Genomic DNA, 27,740 nt, shown 5'->3' with positions numbered 1-27,740 from the left:
CTCACAGCAGCTGGGATGGCACTCCTCTGAACAGAAAGGAGCTGGCTGGAGCCAGGGAAGCTGCCCCTAAAAGAGTTGAAAGTTCAAGTGAGGGGACAGCTAGATGGTACAGTGGATAGAGCACCAGCCCTGGAGTCAGGAGTACCTGAGTTCAAATCCAGCCTCAGACACTTAACACTTACTAGCTGTGTGACCCCTGGGCAAGTCACTTAACCCCAATTGCCTCACAAAAAAAAAAAAAAAAGAAAAAAGAAAGTCCAAGTGAAGTGGGAATTCAAGGTTCTGACCTTGAGGAAAAAGACAGAAGAAAGAAATGTACCCCATAATCTCAGATATATCTAAGGGATCAGTGATTCCTTTGGTGTAGGTCTTCCCCCTCTGCTGAATGAGGTAGGGGTAGGGAAATTATCCTGAAACTCAGCTCTTGGTGAGTTTCTCTGAACTTAGTTAGACTACTTGGTGATCTAGGCTGGTTGTTGGATGACTGACAAGCAAGTTCTTTTGACAAGGAAAGCTACTTAGAAGTAGCAATCCTGATAAATATTAACACTGAATCACTGACACTACTTAGGCAACGGAGATGACAAGATATAAGAGAAGAGATTTAACAACTTCAGTTTCAACAAATAATTCTTAAGTAGAGACTTTATGCTAGGCACTGGGGGAGATACAAAGGTGGTGTTTACAGCCTACTGGGGCACATGTGATATACACAAATAGCTATAATGCAAACTAATACATGATCAATACAAGAGAGAAGTGCAAACAAAGTGTGTATCCCAGGTGTGAAGAAAGGTATGTTGACTAGAGTGGGAATGAGACTCCTAAAAGGCAGATTCTCAGGCTTCTTAGGAACAGGGAAGGAAAATGCATATGGAGCTGGATTCTTCCAGACTGGCCAATTCCCATGTCACTCTGGAGTGCTGTTGTCAGAACATTCCAAAGTCTGATTCCCTCCCGGGAAAGAGCATTCTTCCCACTGCTTGAAGAGTCCATTGACCTCTGGGTAGATGGGTGGGTTGGTGAGTTGTTCATTAGTTAACTAATGTTAACTAAGTTCAGTTAACTTTTTTTTTGAGAGGGGGAGGGGGGCGGTGGTACATGAGAGAATGTCCACGAGGGAAATAACATGATACCGATCTTGCAAGTAATTAGAAAGGAGGCTGAAATCTGAAGTAACACATAAACTTTGGATGCTACCCTGCAAACTTTTCACCATGGCAGAACCTTATATAGAAAATACTGCTAGGGGCAGCTTGGTAGTGCAGTGGATAAAGCACTGGCCCTGGATTCAGGAGGACCTGAGTTCAAATCCGACCTCAGACACTTGACACTTACTAGCTGTGTGACTCTGGGCAAGTCACTTAACCCTCATTGCCGGGTTGGGGGGGGACGGAGAGGAGAAAATACTGCTCTCTGGGGGGAAGGGTCGGGGAAACACTAATTGGTACTGCTGCTCTTAATTCAATAATCAGGGTCCATCCTAAATAAAACTGTTAAGTAGGTAAATTCTGTCTTTGGCAATCTCTCCCCAACTCTAACCTTCTGGGTCCCTCCCTGTCAAGATTAAAGTAGACTCCAGATCTTTCCACCCCTTAACAAAAACCCAAATTAAGCAAAGTAGCAAAAAGATTAATTTACTCTAAGACATAAACGGAGTGACCCAACTTCTCTAAAATATCTGTGTTATGAGGGATTTCAGAAAAACCTGGAAAGACTTACATGAATTGATGCTGAGTGAAATGAGCAGAACCAAGAGAACATCATACACAGTATCAACAACATTGTGTCATGATAAACTGTGATGGACTTGGCTCTTTCCAGCAATGCAATGATCCAAGACAATGCCAAAAAACTTAGGGTAAAAATGCTCCCCACATTCAGAAAAAGAACTATGGAGTCTGAATGCAGACTGAAGCATACTATTTTCACTTTTGTTGTTTTTTTGTTCTTGTTCTTGTTTATTTTTTCTTGTTTTTTCTTTCCTTTTGTTCCGATTAATGTGGAAATATGTCTAACATGATTGTAATGTATAACCTATATCAAATTGCTTACTGGCTTCAGGAGCAGAGAGGGAAGGGAGGATGGGAGAAAAATTTGGAACAAAAAATATCTTTACATGTAATTGAGAAAAATTAAAATAAAATAAAAATTTAAAAATATCTGCATTATTATTGGGACAAAGGAATGAATCTCTAATTGTTGAATTTCAGGCAGTCCTAGGTTGGGACCAGGGACCTTTTTTTCACTGACCTGAAATTATACAACTTTGTCATGCTTTGCCCATATTTCAGGAGCTCACAGGATTTACAGCTAGAAGAAATTTACTTTCTTGTTCTCTAACCTTGGAACATATACTTAACCTTTGCTTTCTTATCTGTTAAATTAAATTGCCATCAGGTGATTTCTAAGGTCCTTTCCAGCCATAACATTCTCTTACTAATGGAAAAGGCAGTGAGGACACTCAGATTTGGGTGCTCTCATTAGCCTAAGCTAATTAAGTCATTGGTAATATAAGTCATTCTTACAAAAGACTAGACATTCTGAAGACAGAGCTATTAATCTGAAGATAACAATACTTAGAAGAAATTAATCAATTAATTAAAAAAATTAAATAAAATCACTGGAGAAAATATTAGAGAATAAATAGCTTAGACCAGAAAGTGGTTAACTATATTAAAGTAATGTTCTCCCTGAAAATTAGAATGGACCAAACCATCAATGGTTCTATAAGGAAACAAACTAGGAGCAGCTAGATGGTGCAGTGGATAGAGTTCTGGCCCTGGATTCAGGACCTGAGTTCAAATCTGGCCTCAGATACTTGACATTTACTGGCTGTGTGACCCTGGGCAAGTCACTTAACCCTCACTGCCCTGCAAAAAAAAAAGAAAGAAAGAAAGGAAGGAAGGAAGGAAGGAAGGAAGAAAGAAAGAAAAGAAAAAACAAACTAAAAAATGCTACAACAAAATTAAAAGACTGAAAAAGAGAGGGCAGATGTAAAGTACAGTCAATGAATTTTCTTTTGCTACTTCAAGTATTTGCATGATTTTATTAGTAACCTCATTTTCTCTTTCATGTTGGTAACCATGAACATTTAGGCTATGCTCAGTAAAGAAAAAAAAAAAAGAAAGGCACAATTTATGCAAGTCTGTGAAGCAGTTGGTATCCTACTAGGTGTTTTACTGGGGTTGTTCACCCTGGAAGTAAAGAGCTCCTTGTGTATTTGTTGCAGATTTTCACTGTTTGCCTTTAAAACTCAAGTTTTGCGTTACAAATACCCCCCTGCTGATCTGATCAAGTTGGTGCATTCTTCACAAATTCCAGAAACTTCTCCCTTGGGGTTTTTTTTTTTTGTTTTATTTTTGCGGGGCAATGAGGGTTAAGTGACTTCCCCAAGGTCACACAGCTAGTAAGTGTCAAGTGTCTGAGGCTGGATTTGAACTCAGGTCCTCCTGAATCCAGGGTCGGTGCTTTATCCACTGTGCCACCAAGCTGCCCCTCCCTTGGGTTTTCAGAGGGCCAAGGTAGGGAGGTTTATAGCAGTATAGTAAAGGACTTAAACTTTTTTCACTAGTAACCGCTTTTTGTCCAAGAAATTTTTACACAGGGGCAGCTAGGTGGCACAGCGGATAAAGCACCGACCCTGGATTCAGGAGGACCTGAGTTCAAATCCAGCCTCAGACACTTGACACTTAACTAGCTGTGTGACCCTGGGCAAGTCACTTAACCCCAATTGCCTCACCAAAAAAACCAAAAAAAAGAAATTTTTACACAACCAAGTATATAGGTATACAAAATGGGTATACATAACCGTTTACTGTAGCCAAATTTTTCTCGACCTTCACATTCAGTTACATGACCCCATATGGGGTTGTGACCCAGTTTAAGAAGCTTTGGTATAGTATACAGTACAATACCCTCACCTACAACTTTCTAACGTCCTGATTCCTCTTATTCCTTTCCAGGCTGCAATCTGGACCTCTGTGCTATGCCCCAGCTCTTCATTCTGAAGCTTCATTCCAGCTTCATTCCAGCTTCATTCCAGCCCTGGAATTCATATATTGGAATTATCCTCCACCCTTTTCACCCCTCCCTCTGATAGGATGGCTCCTCCCAGAATTTCCATTTAAGGAGGGAATCCAGGCCCGGCAGGTATCAGTCCTCTCCAAGCAACACTCCAGACTTTCTCTACTATGTTACCCCTCACCCCCACCCCCAACTTCAGCTTCCTTTTATGTGTGGTCTTTCCCCAATTAGAATATTAACTCCCTGAAGGCAGGGGGGTCTCTCTACTTGTGTTTATATTCCCAGCCCATAGCACAGTGGGGAGAATATAAGTAAATGCTTGATAAATGGTAGTTGACCAATTGACTAATGGTTTCTGAGAGATTTCTGGTCTTTGAATGACAGAGGCTTCATCTATCATTTAACTCTAACCAAATCTTCTGCCTTTTACCACTCTCAGATAGCTAAATTCTGTAAAATACAAATTTAAACCGGTAACAAGAACTTGAATCCCTTTCTCCAGTAAAGAAACATGAGTCTCTGCCACATAAAGTGCTGATAGCCATGTGTCCAGACCAACCTTTGATTCTATAAAGTGCCAGGGGTTTCAAAAAATAGAAGCAAGATACAGTTAAATTCTGTTATAGCCACCCTGCATCTTACTAGGACTTCCTGACAGTTCTCTGGAGCCAAAATTCTTCACATACTACTTTTATAAGCCCTGAAAAACTAATATTCAATGCAAAGCTAATGGCAATCTGTGCGACTCATTGCATCACCTCTCCACAAACCACAAACCCACTAAAAATTTAGAAAGATTTAAAAACTATACCTGAATGTTGGTTATATCAGGCAGGTTAATGATTATGAACAAAGATCCATTTTTGGCACACTAAAGATAAGGTAATAAAAGACTGGGAATTAGCTATGAAGACAAAAGGAAATTAAGAATACAATAAAGGGGGCAGCTAGATGGCACAGTGGATAAAGCACTGGCCCTGGATTCAGGAGTACCTGAGTTCAAACCTGGCCTCAGACACTTGACACTTGCTAGCTGTGTGACCCTGGGCAAGTCACTTAACCCCCGTTGCTCCCCCCCCCAAAAGAAAAAGAATACAATAAAGAAAAGAAAAAGAATACAAAACACACACACATATAGGGTGGGCCAAGTCACAAAGGGGTTTCAATATTTAACAACTCCTTTTTTTGTTTTCAATTTATAACACCATAACATCATATACAGTATATGTAGAAAATGAATTTGCATTATGTATGAAAAATCAAATCTTGTAAATGGCAAAAAATAAAGAAAAAATAATTTCCAAAAAGTTGTTAAAACATCATGACTTTTGGCCCAACACATATATGTGTGTAGACATACATACAATCACACATACACACATATATTATTTTTACCTCCCTGAAATTTACACTCTAATGGCATTGTTACTATTAAAATTTTTTTTTTGTTCTTTCATTATGGGAAGAAAGATCAATGACTTATTTTTTTTTTTGATCAATGACTTATTAATTGGGAGATCTGGCTTATAATCCTAGCTCAGTCACTTACTTGTGTGACACCTCTCTGGTCCTCAACTTACTCATTTGTAAAATGAGAAGTTTGAACTAAATGATTTCTTTAATTTTTTCTAGTCATAACATTTTATGCTTCTAATCTGACCAAGGAATTCAGGGAACTTTAAAAAAACCTTCATGGATAGAGCACCGGCCCTGGAGTCAGGAGGACCTGAGTTCAAATTCGGCCTCAGACACTTAACACTTACTAGCTGTGTGACCCTGGGCAAGTCACTTAACCCCAATTGCCTCAAAAACAAAAACAAAAACAAAAAATCTTCATCACTGTTCTGGAGAATGTAATGCAAGGTGCATACATAGTAAATCCTAAAAATACAGCTAGGTGGTACAGTGGATAGAGTACCAGGTTTGGAGTCAGGAAGACCTGAGTTCAAATTTCGCCTCAGACACTTACCAGCTGTGTGACCCTGGCAAGTCACTTAACCCTGTTTGCCTCAGTTTTGTCATCTGTAAAATGAGTTGGAGAAGGAAATGGCAAACCACTCCAGAAGCTTTGCCAAGAAAACCCCAATAGGGATCTTAAACAGCTGAACACAACTGAAACGACTCAACAACAACAAAATAAATATTTGTTTAATGTAATCCAAAAGATAGTGAAAAAGTAAGTGATAGTCAGGACTAGATTTGAGGTCTCTTGACTTACAGGCCAGTCCTCTTTTGAGCATCCACGCTATCACTGATTAGTGCAAACCTGCAGCTGTTTAACTCTCTTTACAATGACTTCTGGCAATCACTGACTACTTCACCTGGGCCTGATATAAAATAAGTTAGACCAGAAAGTAGAGACACCTCTCAATGTTGGTTCCCATAAGAGGTGGACAGGGAATATTAAAGAGTAAATCTGTGATGCACGGAGGAGTCCAGTTGTATGACCAGAATAAGTATAACTGACGGACAGTTTGCTTGTGTGCTCCACAAGCACCATCAAGAGAATGCAAGGAAAACTCCCAGCACTCAGAGTGGACCATTGTGGCCAACTTATGGGAAGAGAGAGACAAAGAGATGTACTGGACAAGCAGGCACGGATAGGTTGCAGTATGCATCCACTGGAGGAATTACCCACATTGATGAGATTACAAATTCACTGAAGTACTGGGGAGGACTGACTGTTACTGACCAGGAATTGTAGTCCAATGTTACCCACAACTGGCTACAGTCAGGGATACAGAAGAATGAAATCTCTGAGTAGGATATCACTGGCTGGGGATAAAGCAGTTAAGCTACTTGCCTAGAATATTACAGTGAAAGTGCTAATCCATGAGTATTTATTTGCACACTGACATCCTGGGATTAGATGCTAGTTCCTTCACTTGCAGAAGAGGGTAAGAGATAAGAATCAAGAAAACACCACCCAGATCAGGCTGACCTACAAAATCTCCAAGTGCTAAATCAAAGTAAGTTTAGCCAACATTAGTTATTTGGATTAATTGCTAAGGAGGTAAAATGCATCTCTAATATGTAATCTGGGTAGGTTGATAGTGCTTTAATTGAATTACTACTGAGTTTCTGGTAGAGAAGATGTGTGATCTGGGTTTTGCCTTTTCTTTGTTAGAAAATTTTAGGGCAGAGATAATTCTATGTGACAGTAAGTCAATAAACATTTATTAAACACCTACTATGCCAAGCACTGAGGATACAAAGAAAAGCAAAAGAGAGTACTGATTTTAAAGAGCTCTGTCGAGGCAGCTAGGTGGTATAGTGGATAAAGCACCAGCCCTGGATTCAGGAGGACCTGAGTTCAAATCTGACCTCAGACACTTAACACTTACTAGCTGTGTGACCCTGGGCAAGTCACTTAACCCTCATTGCCCTGCAAATTAAAAAAAAAGAGCTATCTATTGGAGGAAAGAAAATGCAAACAACAACTATGTAAAAATGGGATATACAGAGGATAATCAACTGAAAGAAAGCACTAGAATTAAGGGGGAGCAGGAAAGCTTTCCTGATAGCACTTTAGCTGGAACTTGAAGGAAGCCAGGGAACACCTGAGGCTGAGATGAGGAGGGAGAGAATTCAGTAGTTTCCAGCAAAGTAGTTTCTCACTGTTTTTTCCCTGCTGCCTAGGTTCCAAAAGTTCAGTAATAGCCCATCTAAACTCCCACCCAAGTCCCCAATCTTTTTATAGAGCCAGGTAATTATGCCACAAAGAGATTACATCACTTGAGTCAGCAGTGTTTGCAGTTGACAGGAAGATGTTCATCGGATGTTGTGGAAACTACACCCTCATTTGGCAAACAATCTACTAATCTTCTACAGGCCCTATTGTCTTTCCAAAAATAGAATTACCCAGATAAACCTCTTCAACTAAAAGTGGGAAGCAAACAACCATAAGAAGTCATCATAGGGGAAACTAAAAATAATAAGAAAGGGACAACAGGAGGAGGAAAGTTGGCAACTATAAAAGAACCACTCCAAAAAAAAAAAAAAAAAAAAAGGAAGGGGCAGCTAGATGGCCCAGTGGATAGAGCACCAGTTCTAGAGTCAGGAGGACCTGAGTTCAAATCCAGCATCAGACATTTAATAGCTATGTGGCCCTGGAGAAGTCACTTATTCCCAACTGCCTTTAAAAAGCAAAATGCTCTCTTCTTCCTCGGGACAATAATTTTAAAAGATCTTACTCTCCTCTTCAAACCAATCTTCTGACAGGTTGGTCTGTCATCTCTAATGGAAACCTAGGGAATGGGAGAGAGAGAAGAACTAACACAATAGTGGCAGAACCTTCAATATGCCTCTGGATCCTGGTGGGACTAGGTAGGATCAGCCAACAACACTCTACAAGGGAATACTAGCAAACCAAAGTCAAGCCATCTCCCACAAACGTGTGCCTGTTTTGTTTGTCATCTTTTAAATGCTCATATGATTTAAAAATGTTTTAGGACAACATATAATGAGAGATTCTCAGGCTCACAGTAGGTAAGAGGGGAAAGGGACCTTAGAGATCACCTGGTCTGATCCCCTAGTTTTAACAGATGAGGAAAGTGAGGTCTGGAAAGGTAACCCAATAGTTTCTGGGAATAGTTTCTTAGTTCTTGGTCCAAAACTCTACCTACTGCAACACTGTGCCTCCCAAACTGCCAAGAATAAAATTCATTATTTTTTTTACAACACTCTGCCCCCCCCCCCCAATTACTCAGGAAAAGATAAGACAGGATAGCAGTGGGAGGGATGGAAATGAATACATAAATATCAGGAAGAAAAACAGCTAGTATAGTGTCTAAATTTGTTTCGCACTAATATCTGAAGTTGAAACAGTAGCATCAATCAGCATCATGCTTTAAACAAACAGCTTTTGTCTATGGTTCAGAAGATCCTCAAGCATTAAATGTGAGCCCATCCTCAAAAGCAAATGGAAACTCTAAAGTTCCAACTCCCCTACTAAAGGATGACTTTGTATCTTTCTTTTTTGACTTTTTAAAAAATACAGTTAGTTCTGTAAGGACAGCTGTATCATGTCTACCGACCCAGCATGACTAAATTAATAGTGATATCAACTCTTTATGTTATTGTTGATGCTGCTGCTGTTTGAGTTTTATATAGCATTTTTAAGTTATCAAGTATCTTCTAATAATTTTTATTAGTTGCTTATTAACAACATCATTTTTAAAGAACCCAAGGATTGTTATTTCTGTTTAATAGAGGCAACACAGAGAAAGAAAGAATTGTCTATGGTCACACAGAAAGTATCCTTTTAAGATTGGACAGATGAAAGAAGTTGGGGATATGGGGTTCAAAACTCTTGCAAACTTTCACCATAGTCCTGAATTGCCATTCCTCACCTTAGAAGAGGCTAAAATCTTGCTGAAGGCAGGTAAGTGAGCATAATTTTTTTAAAAATCAATTTTATTGTTATCTTTTGTTTTTATATTAACTTAATTTTTAACATCTCTTTCCATCTTTCCCTACCTAGCAAGCTATCTTCTACAAAAAGAATTTTAAAAATAAAAACTCAATGGTAACCAAAATATCAACTGAGACTGAGAGTATATGCAACATTCTACTACTCTGTAGAGCTAGTCTCCCAGCTCTGAAAAAAGGTGAGGAAGGTAGGGTTTTGACTTTTTTTAAAATGCAGTCTGTATGATCTTCTTACTATCAAGTATCCTAGTTCAGTGGTGTCAAATTCAAATAGAAATGGGTTCTTACAGCCACATATTGACTTAGAAAACCAAAAATTAATTTTATCTAAGTTGTGTTATATTTTTATTTTGTTCAACATTCCTAATTATATTTTAAGCTGGTTTGGACTTCACTTCAGAATTTTTTTGGGGGGGGCAGGGCAATGGGGGTTAAGTTACTTGCCCAGGGTCACACAGCTAGTAAGTGTTAAGTGTCTGAGGCCGGATTTGAACTCAGGTACTCCTGAATCCAGGGCCAGCATTTTAACCACTGCGCCATCTAGCTGCCCCTTCACTTCAGAATTTTATGGACTTCTTGCAGCCCTGAGTGAGTTTGATACCTCTGATATAGGTTATGTGGTAGAACTCAAGAAATACAACAAACATCCTCTTCCTTTCCATCATTCCCAAGATCAAGTTTTCTAAATATTCCTATCTATGCCTGGTAAAGGGTCTGCTTAGTAGAAAGCTGGACAATGGTACCAATATATAATATTTCTAGTGCCCAGGAAAAATAGCCTTATATAAAGATAGGGTGGTAAAATTAAAATATTTCTGCAACTTTGGAGATAATAATCCTGTCATCTTATGGTGTAGCCTACCCATTCCAATCAGATATAAATATGGATATATCTATACACACACATATATACACATAATAACATTAATCCTATTTCTGCATTAGTCCTGTTAAAAGAGAAAAAATCAGAGCAGTAATGCAAAACCTCAAAATAGAAAAAAAAAACAACAGCACCAAAAACAAAAGAAATAGTATGGTTCATTCAGCATCTATACTCCACAGTTCTTTTTTTTTTTCCTTGGATTTGGAGATCCTCTTCTATTATGAGTTCCCTGGAACTCTTCTGTACCATTGCATTGGTGAGAAGAATATAGTCCATCACAGTAGATCAACACTCAATGTTGATGATACTGTGCACAATGTTCTTCTGGTTCTGCTCATCTCACTCATCATCAGCTCACGTAAGACCCTCCAGGTTTCTCTGAACTCCTCCTGCTCATCATTTCTTACAGCACAATAGTATTCCATTGTATTCATATACCACAACTTGTCCAGCCATTCCCCAATTGATGGGCACCCCCTCAACTTCCAATTCCTTGCTACCACGTAAAGACCAGCTATAAATATTTTTGTACATGTGGGTCCCTTTCCCCTTTCCATGATTTCTTTGGGAAAAAGACCTAAAAGTGGTATTGCTGGGTCAAAGGGTATGCACAGCTTTATCGCCCTTTGGGCATAATTCCAAATTGCTCTCCAGAATGGTGGGATCAGTTCACAGCTCCACCAACAATGAATTAGTGTTCCAATTTTCCCGCAGCTTCTCCAACATTTATTATTTTCCTTATTTGTCATTTTAGCCAATATGATAGGTGTCAGGTGGTACCTCAGAGTTGTTTTAATTTGCATCTCTCTAATCATTAGAGATTTAGAGCATTTTTTCATATGGGAATGCACTCTATCTTTTAAAATGTACTATTACAGGAATAGGAATTGTGGGAGGAAAAGGGAAGGACAGCAGGAGAAGGGAGCTTTTTCTAACTAAATTACTTTTTCTCAAAAGTCTACACATCTGGATCTCAGTTTCTTGGCAAACTTTCTTGGCCATGTTCCTCATAGAAGGCATGTCATGACAGGTGTCTCTCCTGGATTTAGGCCAAGGAATTATTTCTCCCTTTTACTCTAGAATAATCCTGTGTGTGTGTGTGTGGGGGGCGTTGGGGGAAGAGGACTGGCAGCAACAGCACTAGTTCAGAACAGTAAGTCCCTCAGTTCACACATATCCTGTTCTGCCATGTTATGTAGGTATCTGTATGTGTGTGGGGGTGGGGGTGGGGTTAGGGGAAGGAGAGGGAGAACAAGGAAGGGAAAGGGAGGGAGAGAAGTAAAGAACAAATTTTATCTTTCTCAGTTCTTATCTCAGCTCACACACCTCTCTCTCCCTCCCCCCCACCCTTCCCCATTGGTCTAGTGCCCTGAGTCTCTTATAACTGATTTCACACTTTGGGAGGAAAGTAAAGAAGGTGTTGGTAGTGGGAAAGCGGTGGGGTGAAGTCGAGATTGGAGGGGTAGCAAGGGCAAAGATGAGATGAGACACAGCTAAAGTCTGGTAACGCAGAAGAGTCTAAAGGATTTCCCAGTGCTGGTAATGCTTTTATGTAACATGCCCAGACAAGTCTCCCATATCAAGGTTAGAGAAAAGGCAGTATGGCAATGATTTCATTTTATTTTACTAGACTTGTGATTTCACTGATATAGGGAACCTCTGATTAGAACTACCAAAAAACAAACAAAAAAAAAAACCTCACTAAAATTAAGCCAGGCATTGGAATAATAATAAAAGGCAGTCTCGGCTCAGGAGAAGAAATGAAATAGTTCTCTTCTTTTGGTAGAGAGGTGGGGATTATGGGGTGCTGACTGTTGCATACACTGTCAGATGAGTTCAGTTGGTTGGTTTTGCTCAACTGTTTTCCTTTGTTACATGAGAAAGCTCATCTGATTGTAGTGGTATATCTGGAAATGAGGTAATAAAAAACCAAAAATACTAGCAATAAAATTTATATTGAAAAAAAAAAAGGAGGCAGTTTGGTCTAGGGGAAAGTCAATCAATAAAGAAAGCATATATGTCCAGTACTGTGCTAGGTTCGAGGGATGCAAATACACAAGTAACCCAAGTTCTTGTCCTTAAGGAATTAGATTCGATCGGGTGGGAGGGAAAGAATATATGATTACAGATAAGTAAACATAGAGTATACATATACATATACATGTGTGTGTGTGTGTGTGTGTATAAAAACACAGTATTTGGGGGTGGGGTACTAATAAAAGAAAGAATCAGTAAAGGGCTCTAGAAATAAATGGCCCTTGTGCCTTTAAAGATTTCTAAGGTGCAGAAGTGACAAAGGACTGCATTCCACACATGGAAGACAGTCTGTACACAAAGGTGAGAGATGGAATGTTGTTTGGCTAGAGCAGAGTGTGTGAGGGAGAGAAGTACACAGTCAACCTAGAAAGGTATTTGGTTGGAGTCAGATAGTGAAGAACTTTAAATGACAAACAGGAACTGTACCCTAATCCTAAATGCAATTAGGAGTGAGGGGGTGGACACTGAAGAGTCTAGGGCAGGAGAATGACAAACTCAGATCTATGCTTTGGGAACATCAATCTGGTAGCTGTGAGGAGGGCCTGAGTTCTAATTCTGACTTTACCATTCGCTTAGCTGGGTGACCTTGGTCAAGTCACCCCTCAGGGTTTTAGTTTTCTCATCTGTAAAATAAAAAGGTTTGACTACACGATTGCCAGATCTTCCAGCTCTAAAATTTTAGAATTTCATGAGTAACAACTTCCAGGAACGCTGGAATGGTTTCAGATCCAAAATTACAGATCTTTGTACTGAAATATGTTTCCAGAACATTGTCCCACCCTTTATGAGGATTCAATGTCTTGTTTACCAGGCAATTTGCTTTTCACAAGGTCAGTAAGGTTAGTTTTCCCTCCACACCCTAAAATGTTCCACAGTATCATAGAAACATGGAACACAGTGGAGTCATCTCTTCCAGGGACAGCTACATTAGGTGTTTCTTGTGTCCGGGCCGACCACAGACATGGAGGGGAAAGGTGGTCTTCAGAGATATAAAGTGAATGTTGGACATTAAAGGAAAAAATGCTTAGAAGTGTTAAGTCCTCTCCGACAACTCTAGCCTAGAAACTGATGATGTGTGATGTGAATATGGGTAATGGCACCATTTCATACTTTAACTGGGAGAAGAGATAATCCAGGACAAAATTAAGCAGCCCAAATGTGGTTGTAGAGGATACGATCTCCCTATTCAGACCAGTACCCACACGCACCAGGTCTTTCTCCTCTTCTACCTATCCCCAATAACCACATCCTTCCTTTCAATATATGGAAAGAATATTTTATTTCCCTCATGAGAAATAACGTGTGTGCTCCTGAGACTCAAAAACTGTTGTCTAAGGTATATATTCCATGTTCAGACTCTTATTTCTATTATTTCTGCCCTATTTCTACTCTCTAAAACCCCTATCTTACCTACTGACATCACCTAAGGACCCCAGGGCCACCAGGATCCACCCTTATGGCCTCTGGACTTTTCCATCTGCCCTAAAGCTGTCTTTTCTGTGTTGTCTCTCCCAATTAGAGTATGAGAACCTTGAGAGCAAAGACTTCTTAGCCTTTCCTATCTGTGTCTCTGGGTGCTTAGTACAATGCTTGACACACTGTAAGTGCTTTATAAATGTTTTTTCATTGATTCATTCACATAAGGTATGGAATGATACTTATTAGGGTAACCAAATTAGTGATAAAAGCAAAAGAACTAAATAAGGCTAAAATATCTCACAACTTAAAATGTCACTAGTCCTTAGTATACCTTTTCCATTTTGCTAACATCAAGTGGTATTTGAAACCATGGAATGGACTCTACTGAGATTATTCAAGTACAAACTTCTAACTTTACAGGTTGGAAAACTGAAGCTCAAAGAAATCAAGATATTTGCCCAAAGCCATAGAGATAATTAGTGGCCAGTCTGAGACAAGAACTCCATCCCTTGATTCTTACTTCAGAGTTCCATAGCTTCCCAGTATGGTGAAAAGTGAGGGAAAACAGGAAAAAGGCAGGAGCTGCAGCATATCCAGCAGGAAGGGAGAAGAGGGACAATGCCAGGATTCCTTCAACCCCACCCCCCCATCCCCTAAATAGTCTAGCTTCATGTTAAGCTTTTCTGCCTACACATTCATGGTCAAAGGACAAGAGCAACGGCTCTTAAACTTTTTGGTTTCAGAACCTCCTTGTTACTATAAGGAGTTTTTGTGGACATGGGTTAAATCTAGTAATATTTATTGTATTAGAAATTAAAATGTATTAGTATTGTCTTGGGCACACTTGGATCACTTTGAGAACCATGGAACTAGAGAAACTGCTTTTTGTCATAATGACAGGGTTGGACTAAATAATCTTTAAAGACCCTTCTAGCGCTAAATCTACAATGCTATGATATGATACAAAAGACTTTTCAAAAATCATGTTCCCAGGACCCTACAAAAGGGACACACTGATCATCTGCTGTTTCTTAGGTGGTGAAGAGTCCTCTACTCATCTGGAGCCATCTAGTATTCTGATATTAACCCTCTCAGGATGCCTGACACAATCAAAATACAGGTACCTGACTTACCTGAAGCAATTCCATTTCCAAGGAAAGTGCTAATAATCATGAATGGAAGAAATAATCCATGTCCTAAGGAGACAAATGGCGAGGCTGAGCTGCTTTTTGGTGTTATCCTGCCATAGCACATCTTTTATCCGTCCAAGTTTGAAAGAAAAAAGGGGGAAAAAACTTCCAGCCAGGTACAAATCCACCTATTAAAAAAAATGCACAAAAAACTTCAGGAAGGAATAAAAGAGACGCTCTTTATAAGCCAAGTTTTAGGGAATCCTATCAACTAGATTCGCCTCTCTTTCAGTGTAAGGAAGGTAACATCTAGCCTCTCTGGCCCGGGAGGATGGCAGCATGCCAAAAGACTCCAGCACACAAACAGCCAGATTTCTGAAAGAGAATAGGGAGGTAGGAATGATCTCACCTTGTAGTCGCTCAAGCAGAGCTGAGCTTTGAGAAAAGATCCAATGCTACCCCACAAGTCATGGAGGCTCTGGACGAAGAAGGGAAGAAGCAGCTGATGACAAGAGGACTGCTGTCTGTATCAATGAGTCAAGGTTTTCCTTTGCCGAGTGCACACGGTACGAGTTCAACTTAGGGAAGAAAAAAAAGGAACTAATTTAATGGGAGGAAAAGCAACTCCAGAAACACTGTCTTGAAAAGGAATGCATCCCTGAGCTGCTTGAACAACAGGCCTAGTAACTCACAGTTCTGACTCTGCATCTGTGAATTTCAAAAATGAAACAATTAACAAGTTCATCATACACACCTGCAACCCAGGAAGTTATAGTCAGTCACATGTGTTGACACTCTACCACACACCTCTCTAAAAAAACAGCAAGGTACTCCTCACTTGAAGCAAGACAGTTAAAGAGTTAAACACTGATAATGGTGTGTGATACCATCAATCAAGCATAGCTCCCTGACTGGAGTCAGACAATGATCAACATGGATTGAGACTGCTAGACCTAGAAGGGTCCTTTGAGATCATTCAGTCCAATGTTCCCTCCATTATACATAAAAGTATCTCATTTTATAACAAAAGGTATTATTCAGGAGTCTTAGGTTAGAACAGTGAATTGATAAACATTCAACTTCTACCATTAAGTTCCTACTAAGTGCCACTGTGCTAAGTGCTGGGGATACAAAAAAAAAAAAAGGCAAAAGACAGTCAGTTCCTTCCCTCGAGGTGCTCACAATCTAATAGGCGGGCAGCTAGGTGGCGCAGTGGGTAAAGCACTGGCCCTGGATTCAGGAGTACCTAAGTTCAAATCCGACCTCAGACACTTGACACTTACTAGCTGTGTGACCCTGAGCAAGTCACTTAACCCCCATTGCCCTGCAAAAACCAAACCAAACCAAAACAAAACAATCTAATTGGGGAAGTCAACACACACAAAAAAGCTGAAAAGGTGGGGAGAGAATACCCTTCGGTGTGTGGAATGCTGGGCAGAGGAAGGGGGATGATTAAGTCCAGGAGTACAACCTGTGGGAAATGATGGCCACACTGGGTTTTCCTCCTTAAATTGGGGATGTAGGAGTTCCCCACTGTTACCCTCCAATCCAAATCCCCTCCAAAGCTCACTGTTTTGAAAAACTTCATTAGAACCCCACTAACAATTTTTTGTTCATTCAGTGATTTTTCTTTCTTTATACATTCTTTTTTTGGGGGGGGGGCAGGGCAATGAGGGTTAAGTGACTTCCCCAGGGTCACTCAGCTAGTAACTGTCAAGTGTTTGAGGCCAGATTTGAACTCAGGTCCTCCTGAATCCAGGGCCGGTGCTTTATCCACTGTGCCTCCTAGCTGCCCCCTTCATTCAGTGATTTTTTTTTTAAAGTGAGGCAATTGGGGTTAAGTGACTTGCCCAGGGTCACACAGCTAGTAAGTGTTAAATGTCTGAGGCTGGATTTGAACTCAGGTGCACCTGACTCCAGGGCCAGTGCTCTATCCACTGCACCACCTAGCTGCCCCCATTCAGTGATTTTTAAGCAAAATTTAAAACAACTTCTAGGAATTTGGAGTTTTTGCTTATTATATAGGGAAATAGAGTCTAAAACCAATAGTTCTTCCAAATTTATTGCTCAAAAGGATTCCAGGGTCTAGCAAATCAATTTTTATGTTGTGAGGCTTTTGTGTTGAGGATTATAGTGTTAGTTAGAAGAGATCTTAGGAGACATTTAGTCCCATCTCCTCCTTTCATTTTGCAAAGGAGATAACTGAGGTCAAGTGTGACTTGTCTATGTTTACTCAAGTATAAAATATAGCCTATTTAGTAATTTTATTTCAATTTACCCATTAGGATCTCATTTGTCTAAGTTCATAAAAGATACTCAGAAATAACAAAATTGTACTTTTTAATTGTAAAAAAATTCTGTAATTCAGACAGTTCACTATTTCATACAGCACTTTATATTTCCTCCCTTAATTCACTGCCTCCCCGACAAATACAAAGAGTAGATACTCTTCTGGGGTCACCAAACTAGACTTGATTTGAAACCGATATATGGCAATACCATATCTTAAAAGTAGTAATCTATCAAAACCATTTGGTATTTCTTTTTTTGTTGGTTTGTTTGGTTTGGTTTGATTTGGTGAGGCAACTGGGGTTAAGTGACTTGCCCATGGTCACACAGCTAGTAAGTGTCAATGTCTGAGGCCACATTTGAACTCAGGTCCTCCTGAATCCAGGGCCGGTGCTCTATCCACTGTGCCACCTGGCTGCCCCCATTTGGTCTTTCTTAAAAAACAGATCATTAAAATAGATTACTCACAAAAAACCCCAGAAGAAACAGGACATAGTAGCACAGTATTCAATCAATAAGCCCAAGAATTTTAACCGATTGATAAGGACTCACTACTCAATAAAAACTACTGAAAAGAACTTGAAAAAAGTCTCTTTCAGATTTAAATTTATGATTTCCATTATATACCTTTCTCCATTCCTTACTCACTAGGGCTGTTGTGAAAAGCACCTTGCAGACCACAAGGTACCATATAAACACATGCCTATTATTATTATGAGGTCAAGGTTGACCTGTTGTGTTTTTATGTGCCTGTTTTTTTTAAGCTGAAATACTTCCAGGTTAGCCAGGGTTTGGCTTTAAGGTAAAGGGCAGTATTAACCTCAAAATGACTCACAACTAGAACTTCAGTGCTGCACTTTAGAGGCTTAGGGGCTACAGTATTCTATACCAACTGCAAAAATCTCTCCACAAGGCAAAGATCTATTGACCATTAAATATTTCCCAAATGGCTGCCCTCAGATAATATATGGGGGTGTAGAGCATGGACAGTCTGGGAATAAAAAACAGTTCAGCTGAGCTAGAATGTAGGCTGCTGATTAAAGGAAACTAACTGGAGAGAAGTCTGGGAAAGTAAGTTGAAATGAGACCATTTTCAGAGAAATGCAAATTAAAACAACTCTGAGGTACTACCTCACACCTATCAGAGTGGCAAATATAACAAAAAGGAAAATATTGGATGTTGGAGGAGATGTGGGAAAACTGGGACACTAAATTTACTATTGGTGGAGTTGTAAAAGGATCCAACCATTCTGGAAAGCAATTTGGAACTATGCCCAAAGGGCTAGCAATACCACTGTTAAGTTTATATCCCAAATACACCCCCCCCCCCCCGAGAAAAAGACCTATTTGTACAAAAATATTTCTTCTAGCAGGTTTTTTTTTTTTTTTGTGGTGGCTAAGAATTGGAAAACAAAGGAATGCCAATCAACTGGGGAATGGCTAAACAAGTTGTGGCATATGATGGTGATGGAATATTATTGTACTATAAGAAATGACAAGGAGGAAGATTTCTGAAAGGCCTGGAAAGACTTGTATGAATTGATGTATAGTGAAGTCAGCAGAATTAGGAGAACACTGTACACAGTGACAGCAATATTATTTGATGAAGAACTGTGAATGACTTAACTATTCTCAGCAATACAATGATCCAAGACAATCCCAAAGGACTAATGATGAAGCATACTATCCACCTCCAAAGAAAGAACTGACATTGAATGAACACAGACTGAAGCATGCTATTTTTCACTTTCTTTCATTTTTTTACTTTGATTCAAGTTCTCTTATGCAAAATGACTAATATGGTAATGTTTTGCATAATTGTACAAGTATAGCCTATATCTGCTTATGGCCTCAGGGAGGGGAAAGGGATATAAAATTTGGAACTCAAAATTTTAAATAAAAATGTTTATTATTTTTTAAAAAACATTCACTTTTTTTTTTAAGTGAGGCAATTGGGGTTAAGTGACTTGCCCAGGGTCACACAAGCTAGTAAGTGTTAAGTGTCTGAGGCCGGATTTGAACCCAAGTACTCCTGACTCCAGGGCCGGTGCTCTATCCACTGTGCCACCTAGCTGCCCCCACCATTCACTTTTTAAAAACTTTTGTGTCAGTTTGTAGAAGAATGTTAGTTACCCCTCAAAAGTTGAGGATTGACTGTAGTAGGATCGAGGCTAGGAGGCTTAATCCAACAGGGAAAATTTTTGTTCACAACCTTGCCTGACCACTCAAATCCTTCTTGTTGTTGAGTTTTTCAGTCTTGCCTGACTCTGTGAGCCCATTTGGGATTTTCTGGGCAGTGATACTCCACTGGATTGCCACTTACTTCTCCAACTCACTTAAGGCAAACAGGGTTAAGTGACTTGCCCGGGGTCACACAACTATTACTTATCTGAGGCCAGATTTGAACTAAAGAAGATGAGTCTTCCTGACTCTAGGTTCAGCATTCTATGCACTTTTCCACCTAGGTGCCTTACTTAAATCCTATTCACTCTTTTTGTTTGTTTGTTTGTTTGTTTTGGTGAGGCAATTGGGGTTAAGTGACTTACCCAGGGTCACACAGCTAGTATGTGTCAAGTGTCTGAGGTCGCATTTGAACTCAGGTCATCCTGAATCCAGGGCTGGTGCTCTATCCACTGTGCCACCTAGCTGGCCCCCCATTCACTCTTTTTTATTAAAAAATTTTTTTTTTTTTAGTGAGGCAATTGGGGTTAAGTGACTTGCCCAGGGTCACACAGCTAGTAAGTGTCAAGTGCCTGAGGCCGGATTTGAACTCAGGTACTCCTGACTCCAGGGCCGGTGCTCTATCCACTGTGCCACCTGGCTGGCCCCCCCATTCACTCTTTAATGCCCAACTCAATTTGTTTCTTGTCCACAAGGAGAAATGGATTTGGATTTGGAGGCAGAAGACTTGGATTCAGATCCCACTTTGGCTACTTCCTACCTATGTGATCCTGGGCAAGTCTCTCAGTATCTTCTGCTACAAACTGATGGGACTGGACTCGATCTCTAAAGTCGTTTCCAGTTCTAAACCTATAACCCTTTATCTTTCTAGACTAATTCAGCCAAAGAGATCTTACCCTCTTTTGAACTCAAAGTACTAATGGTTTGAACCATTCATTATACATTTGTTATAAGAAACCTCTTACACAGTTATTTTATGGATCTTGTATTGTTATTTCTACCCAGCAAACACTTTGGGGCCAGATTAACTTAATTTCCCAAGTCTTTACCCTAAGATCATACTATAGATTTTTCTGACACTCAATTGGATTTTCATTTTAAGAAACCAATTGTCCTCTGGCAACATATAGTCTTTCTATTCCTGCCTGTTTTCCTTTCCTAGAAAGCTGAAAAACTTACCTGGTTTCCAAATCCAAAGCAAATTTATATTTTCTTACATACTTAGATGGAAAATTCCTTGAAAGCAGGACTTCTTTACATTGGTTCTCTACATTCCCCCAAATGTCCATCCCTTCTAGTCCTCCCTCCTCTCTACTTATCTTCTTTTATGTTAACAAGGGTCAACTATTTCTCAATTGAGGGAGGAAGGAAAATGAACTTCAAAAATGTCACTTATGAGGAGAACAACAAAGTCACAGGGGAAATTCTAAAATTTTTCTAGGTGCCAAAAAATATCTTTGACAAAAGAAGCTCTATTGGCTTCAGAGCCAGAAGACTTGAGGTGCAGCTCTGAGAAAGATAATTAGGAAAGTTACCTTGGACCAGTAATTTCACTCTGGGCCTCAGCTTAAAATGAGGGCAGTGGACTGGATTATCTTCAAGGTTTTTCCCAGTTCTTGCATCAGGTCTCTTCCTATTTGAATCCATCCTCCATTACAGTAACCAAAGTGATGTACCAAAATTGAGAGTCTGACCACTTCTCTTCACATTCTGACTCCTAATCACCTCTAGATTAACTATAGGTTCCCCTGGCTTTTAAAGCTCTTTACAACCTGCCTGAACTTCCCCTTCCAGTATCACACACTTCTCCCTTCCTGTACTCGAATCTCTCCCTGAAATGCATTTCCTTCTCCTTCCACCTCTCACATCTCCCTACTTTTCTTTAAGGCTGAATTCAACAAATTGTGGAATATGATTGTAATGGAATACATTGTGCTATAAGAAATGATGAGCAGGATGCTTTCAGAAAAACTTGGAAAGACTTACAAGAACTGATACAAAGTGAAGTAAGGAGAAGCAAAACATTGTACACAATGATCAACTGTTAATAATATAGCTATTCTCAGCAATACAAAGATCTAAGACAATTTCAAAGGACTCATGATGAAAAATGCTGTCCATCTCCAAAGAAAGAACTGATAGAATCTGAATACAGATGAAACTTAGTTTTAAATGTTCCTTCTTTTTTTTTGGTCTGGGTTTTCTTTTGCTCAGTATATATATATAAAACATATATCAAATTGCTTGCCTTCCCAAGGAGGGGGGTGAGGATGGAAGAAGAAAGGGAGAGGATTTGAACTCAAAATTAAAAAAAAAAACAAATGTTAAAACATTTTGTTTACATGTAATTGAGAAAAGGGCATATAATTGGCTCAGTAGATAAGAGTGCTGGACCTGGAGTCAGGAAGACCTGAGTTCAAATCCAGTCTGAGATACTTATTAGCTGTATGACCCTGGGCAAGTCACTAGTGTTCCCTAAAGGAGGAGTCACTCACTATTTTATTGGGGAGATATTAAAATTTAATCAAAATGAATGTTTATGGAGTACCTTTTATGTGTCCAGCACTGTGGGGGATTATAAAGAAGTGTAATGCTCCTAAAGTAAAACAGGCAGAAGGGAAAACAGTGAAGGTTTTGTGCTAAGGGACAACTTGAACCTAAAGTAAACAAAAACCACCCCCCAAATTTCTCATTCTAGGATGTAGATCTTAATTTGAAGGCATTCCACAACTATGTGGGGAAGTACCATCTTTAGGTCAGAAATAGCAAGCTAAGGAAAATTTTCTGACCTATGTTTATTTTTCACCATCTTTTTGAATTTTCATCACTTCCTTAACTTTGTTCAGCTTAATGGTATTTTTATTTCCTGTATCTCAGGCATTCAACCTGTGGGAATCTAGACAATTTAAAACTAAACTAATAAAAGAAAATTCCAAAACTCCTTACTTCTAACTGAAACTTATTGGGGTAGAAGAAGAGAAGATAATTTAGTTAAAATGGCCATAAAGCAAGCATAGCTGAGGAGAGTGAGAGAGAGAGAGAGAGAGAGAGAGAGAGAGAGAGAGAGAGAGAGAGAGAGAGAGAGAGAGAGAGATACCCCCTACCTATTCTTCTGTAGAGGAAGGAGGTCCATGTGTGGTACGACTCATATTTTCAATTTTTTTCAATGTATTCATCAGTTTTTCTTAATTTTTTTCCTCTTCTTTCTTCCCCCACCCCTCCAACCTCCCCATACCCTTTTAGTTTTTAAAAATACTTGTTATATGGGAAGGCTCTCTGGGAGGAGAATAGAGGATACAAGGGGAAATGATAGTGATGTTAAAAAAGACCATTAAAAATTGATATTTAAGAAAGAAAATTACCATAGAGAATATGGTAAATTAAAGTCAGTTCACTTTTACATACATTTTTACATATACATGGATTAAAACATCCATGAAATATTTGATACTCACAATCAATCAACAAACATTAAGGAGCTACAAGGTGGGAGATACTGTTAGGTGCTGAGATACAAAGCTAAAAGATATTCTGTAAAAGGGCTTTGAGAGGTAGAGAGAAGAGAAAAAGAGGAAAAGCTAAAAGCTAATGCCAAATCTCTTATTTTCTCAGTAAAGAAGGAGGTAAGCCCTCATCTGAGAAGGAAGGAGAATGGATAGTTATGGGGAAAGGGGGGATTATGGAAAGATGAGAAGTTTTGGAACAGTTTCTGTGTGAAGTGGGATAGAGAATCAATTAGGAAGAAAAGACTGTAAAATGATTAACCTATCATGGTGAGAGCCCAGTTGATACAAGATAAAAAAATTTGTAAGGGACCTAGTCAATTTGGTTTCATAATTTCCTCCAGCTCCATTAGGCAGTTTGTGAGTAGGAGTGGTGGATGCCAATGGTGGGAGTAATCCAAGGTTGGAATTTGACAACTTTATATCCCTATCTGAAATGAGTAGGTTATCTGTCTCTTTATCGAGCATCTTCAATGAATTTCAACTAACTTGTTAATTTTCTGTCTTCTCCACCCACTTGCCCCTACAATTCCACCCCTAAATTTAATCTCTACCTAGGACCAAGTAATATTATTACTCTTATTTTACAAGAGGAAACCAAGGTTAAGTAACTTGCCCTTAGTAAGTGACTGAATCTTGACTAGAAATCGTGTCTTCTAACTCCTAGCCCTGTGTTTTTTCTACTGTACTACACTGTATCTGTCATATCCCTATTTCCCACCATATATAAAGGACTATAGACAAAGTTCCCAGGAGGTAGTGGGATATTTATTTATTGCTCAAACTCCTAAAAAAAAAGGAGAGAAGAGACAAGGGTCTAAATTTAGTGTTATTTATGACTTGGAATTATTTAAAATGCACATTCAGGAAACAGATCTTACTCATTTTAGGGCTGGGTATTCAGATTATATATGATTTTAGGTTTAGAACTCAAGCTAGAAAGAGGGGTTTCAAAGTCAAACTCTTGTTTTATAAATGAGGAAGTTAAAGCAGAGAAAGGTTAAGTGACATGCTCTAGGTCACAGAGGGCCAGGATTTGAACTCAGGTCCTCTGACTCTAAATCCAGGAGTTGCCTACTAGATCATACTACTAAAAGGTCTTTTTGTGCCAGTCCACTAGACAGGATGGCCCCAGAATAACAGATATTGTCAAGATGAAGGAATGTACTATACCCTTTACTGTGTAAAGGGATAGGAGTATAAGGTGTGAATAAAGGAATTGATTCACTTCTTAGAAAAGAAATACAGTAGAGAAAGAGTTCAAAAATAAGATTAAAAGTATGAGAGAAGATTAAATTTTGATTACATAAAATTTAAAAGTTTTTGCGCAAACAAATCCAATACAGCTAAGGTACACAATTCACTGGGGAAAAGATCTTTGCAGCAAGTTTCTCTGATAAAAAAGTCTCACTTTCAAGATATATAAGGAACTGTTTCAAATTTCTAAGAATTCTCCAATTGATAAATGTTCAAATAATATGAACAATAAGTTCTCAAAGGAAGAAATCCAAGTCTTAGACATTAGATAAGAAATGCTTAAAAATGAATCTAAGCGGGGCAGCTAGGTGGTGCAGTGGATAAAACGCTGGCCTTGGATTCAGGAAGACCTGAGTTCAAATGTGACCTCAGACGCGACACTAGCTGTGTGACCCTGGGAAAGTCACTTAACCCTCATTGCCCCGCCAAGGAAAAAAAAAAAAAGAATCTAAGCCTTAGATATGAAGAAATGCTCTAAATCCCCAATTTTTAAAAACATTTTTTTCCTTTTTTTTTTTCTTTGTGAGGCAACTGGGGTTAAGTGACTTGCCCGGGGTCACACAGCTAGTAAGTGTTAAGTGTCTGAGGCCAGATTTGAACTCAGGTACTCCTGACACCAAGGCCGGTGCTCTATCCACTGCGCCACCTAGCTGCCCCTAAATCCCCAATTATTAAATACAAAATAAATTCTAACATTTTACCTCATACCCATGAGATTTGCAAAGATGATAAAGAAAGTAACAATTGTTGGAGGGCCTTCAGAAAAACAGACACACCAATGCGATGCTGGGAGTCTGTAAATAGGTCTGGTCATTCTGGAAAGCAGTTGGGAACCGTGTGTCCAAAGTTACTAAATTGAATGTACTCTTTGACCAGTGATATCACAACTAGGCCTATATTCCAAAAGAGATCAAAGAAAGAGGAAAAGGACTCAGATATACAAAAATATTTGTAGTAACTCTTTTGAGCATAGTAAAGAACTGGATACTAAGGTGTCCATCAATTGGAGAATGGCTGAACAAACCATGATATATGAATACAAGATCATATTATTATACTATAGCACCTCACAAAATAGACAACTTCAGAGAAACCTGAGAAGATTGATCCAGAGGGAAGTGAGCAGAACTAGAGAACACTTTTGAGAGTAGCAACAGTATAAAAACAACCACCATGTGACCATGATTGCAGAGGATGAAGAAGCATGCTACCCACCTCCAGACAGAGAAGTGATGGTCCCAAGGTACACAATGAGACCTACATTTTCAGACATGCCAATTTGGGGATTTCTTCTTTCTTATCTGTGACTATGTACACTTGCTGCAAATATTTTTTTTCCTTTTTCAAATGGTGAGGTATGGGGGAGCTGGGGACAGGTAAAGAGATGCCCCCCAAAAACAAGAAGAGGTTGACTGAAGTTGTGGTTTGTTTGTTCTTGTTTTTTAATGCACACAAAAGAAGGCCAGAAGGAATTACAAAAACAAAACAGCTTTGATATTAACATGATGAATTTAGTAGATATTTAAAGGAAAAGGAAACAACTTTTAAACAACAGTGATCCATAGTTTCATGTATAATTTTTTTTCTTTTCTACTTTGTATTTGAAAGTGCCCATTTTATTTTACATTAAGCTCAGAATTGTAAAAAATGTAATTAAAAAAGAGAAACAATCCAGCCCAAAGAAGTGAAATATATTTCATAAGCTGTATCCAAGTATGCATGGCATTAAACAGGGCACTATATCCCCTGATTCCACTACATAATTACTTCTGATAGCCAGCCCAGGGCCACGACTGGACCTTGTGTATGATCCCATCTCCCCAGGTAGATAGTAATGTTTCAGAGGAATAGATCATTCATTAATTTAGCAAGCATTTAAGTGCCTACTAAATGCCAAGAATATGGATCACCTCTGTGATCTTAGGAAAATCAGTTGACTTCTCTAGGTCTGTTTCTCCATCTGTAAAATGAGAGGGTTGGCTAACACCATCTTTAGGTTCTCTTTCTAAATTTATGTAAGATCCCTTAAGATCCAAAAGTAATTTGATATTGCTGATAATTTAACCACCACTCCCTTATGGCTTTCCTAGATTCCAGAAGCTGTGGCTGACCCAGGGAAGCTGCAAGATTAAGTCAGGAAAGCAGATGCTAAAATTCACAACAAAGATGTTTAAAGTTTACTCAAATTGTGTCACAGGCTTATGACTAAGCTTATCTTAACTGAGGAGAAAAAACACCTAAATACTCAAATAGAGTCCTCTTTCTCCAGGTGAATTTTTAATCAAAAAGAGTAAGAAAACAAGGTAGGGATGCATTAAGTTCTGCTGCATTTCTAGTCACTACTCTGCCACTTAACTATTTGGTGGCTTTTGACCACAAGGAAATTAATTTTACCCCTATTTTCTTTCCACACCTGTAATAAAAGCCAGGACCCTCAAAAACTCATAGTTGAATGTGACTGACTGTGACTTTTAAAATCTTTGTATACCCAGTGCCTCAGACACTTCTGGAGTGGGAAGAGGCCTGTGATTTCATGTGCACAGGGGAACTCCTCTACAGACACAGAACTACAACTCCTCTATAATTTATAGTCTTCATGAGAGATTAAAGTGATTTGCCCAGGGTATGTCAAAGATTAGGCTTGAACCCAGGTCTGATGCCAAGGCCTGCTCTCTATTCTGACAATTTGTTTTGCCATGTACATAGTAGGCACTTAACACGTGAATTCATAGGAGCTTAGGATATGACAAAACTGAAAGCAACCTTAGTACTGTTCTCCCACCACCACCATTTATTTTATAGATGAGGAAACTGAGATTCAGATCTGTTCAGTGACTTGCCCAAAGTCAAAAAGGGAATATAGGAGACCTTGAATTTGAACCCAGGTTTTAAGACTTTAAATCTAAGACTCTTTCCTTAATAGGGTTTAGATATTTAGCTGAATTCTGTCTCCAGAAACTATGTGGCCCTGAAGTAGGTTCCATCACTTTGGTTAATCTCCCTTCTATCTGCCTGGACACACAAGACATTGAGACAGGTAATGCTTGAGGAAAAGTAGCATCTAGATAGGCTTTTTCTCACCAAGCAGAGAGGCTAGGAGGCAAAAACATAGTCTGGCTGGTTTCAGACCCCAATCAACAAATTGAGATTTCTAACTTCCAGTCAATACTCATTACCCCAATACTATCTCTGATGATAACTGCTATGAGCACATCATTCTTAAATCCTCAGACCAGGTTAGAAGCAACTACATCTACTCTCTGTCTCCCTGGAATCCATGACCAAGGAGCACATCCCAAGTCACGGCTGTATGCCCCAAAGATTCACCACAGCTAGGTCCCCAGCCCCATTTAGACTGACCTGACCTTCCAGGAGCAACAGCCTCAGTTCCTCCACCTCCCATAGCAAGTTGAGTATCCTCCTCAAAGCTTCTTGCAGCCTCTCAGGACTTTGATGCCTGCTCTGTAAATTGTGATTGCACCTTAGTGCTAGGCAAGGAAGAGAGAAAACTAGGGAGCTCACACATAACAGCAAGGGTATATGGAGCTCCAATCCCTACCCCCCACACACACATACGAGGAAAGA

The 27,740-nt window shown here is 39.3% G+C and overlaps 1 protein-coding gene across 1 annotated transcript in view; it reads right to left on the bottom strand.

Moving 5' to 3' along the window:
• Positions 1 to 27,740, bottom strand: part of SUSD6 (sushi domain containing 6) — a 112,420-nt gene that overhangs the window by 45,156 nt on the left and 39,524 nt on the right. Inside the window, exons 2-3 of the mRNA XM_043983937.1 lie at positions 15,335 to 15,503; positions 14,929 to 15,113 (exon numbers count right to left, since the gene is read on the bottom strand). Of these exons, the coding sequence (XP_043839872.1) occupies positions 14,929 to 15,049 (121 nt within the window). The 5' untranslated portion in view covers positions 15,050 to 15,113; positions 15,335 to 15,503. The remainder of the gene's footprint in view (positions 1 to 14,928; positions 15,114 to 15,334; positions 15,504 to 27,740) is intronic.

This window comes from Dromiciops gliroides, chromosome 2 (genome assembly GCF_019393635.1).
Source record: "Dromiciops gliroides isolate mDroGli1 chromosome 2, mDroGli1.pri, whole genome shotgun sequence".
Classification (NCBI taxonomy): domain Eukaryota; kingdom Metazoa; phylum Chordata; class Mammalia; order Microbiotheria; family Microbiotheriidae; genus Dromiciops; species Dromiciops gliroides.
Note: the sequence above shows the minus strand (reverse complement) of the source record. Positions and strands in the feature narration are given on the sequence as shown.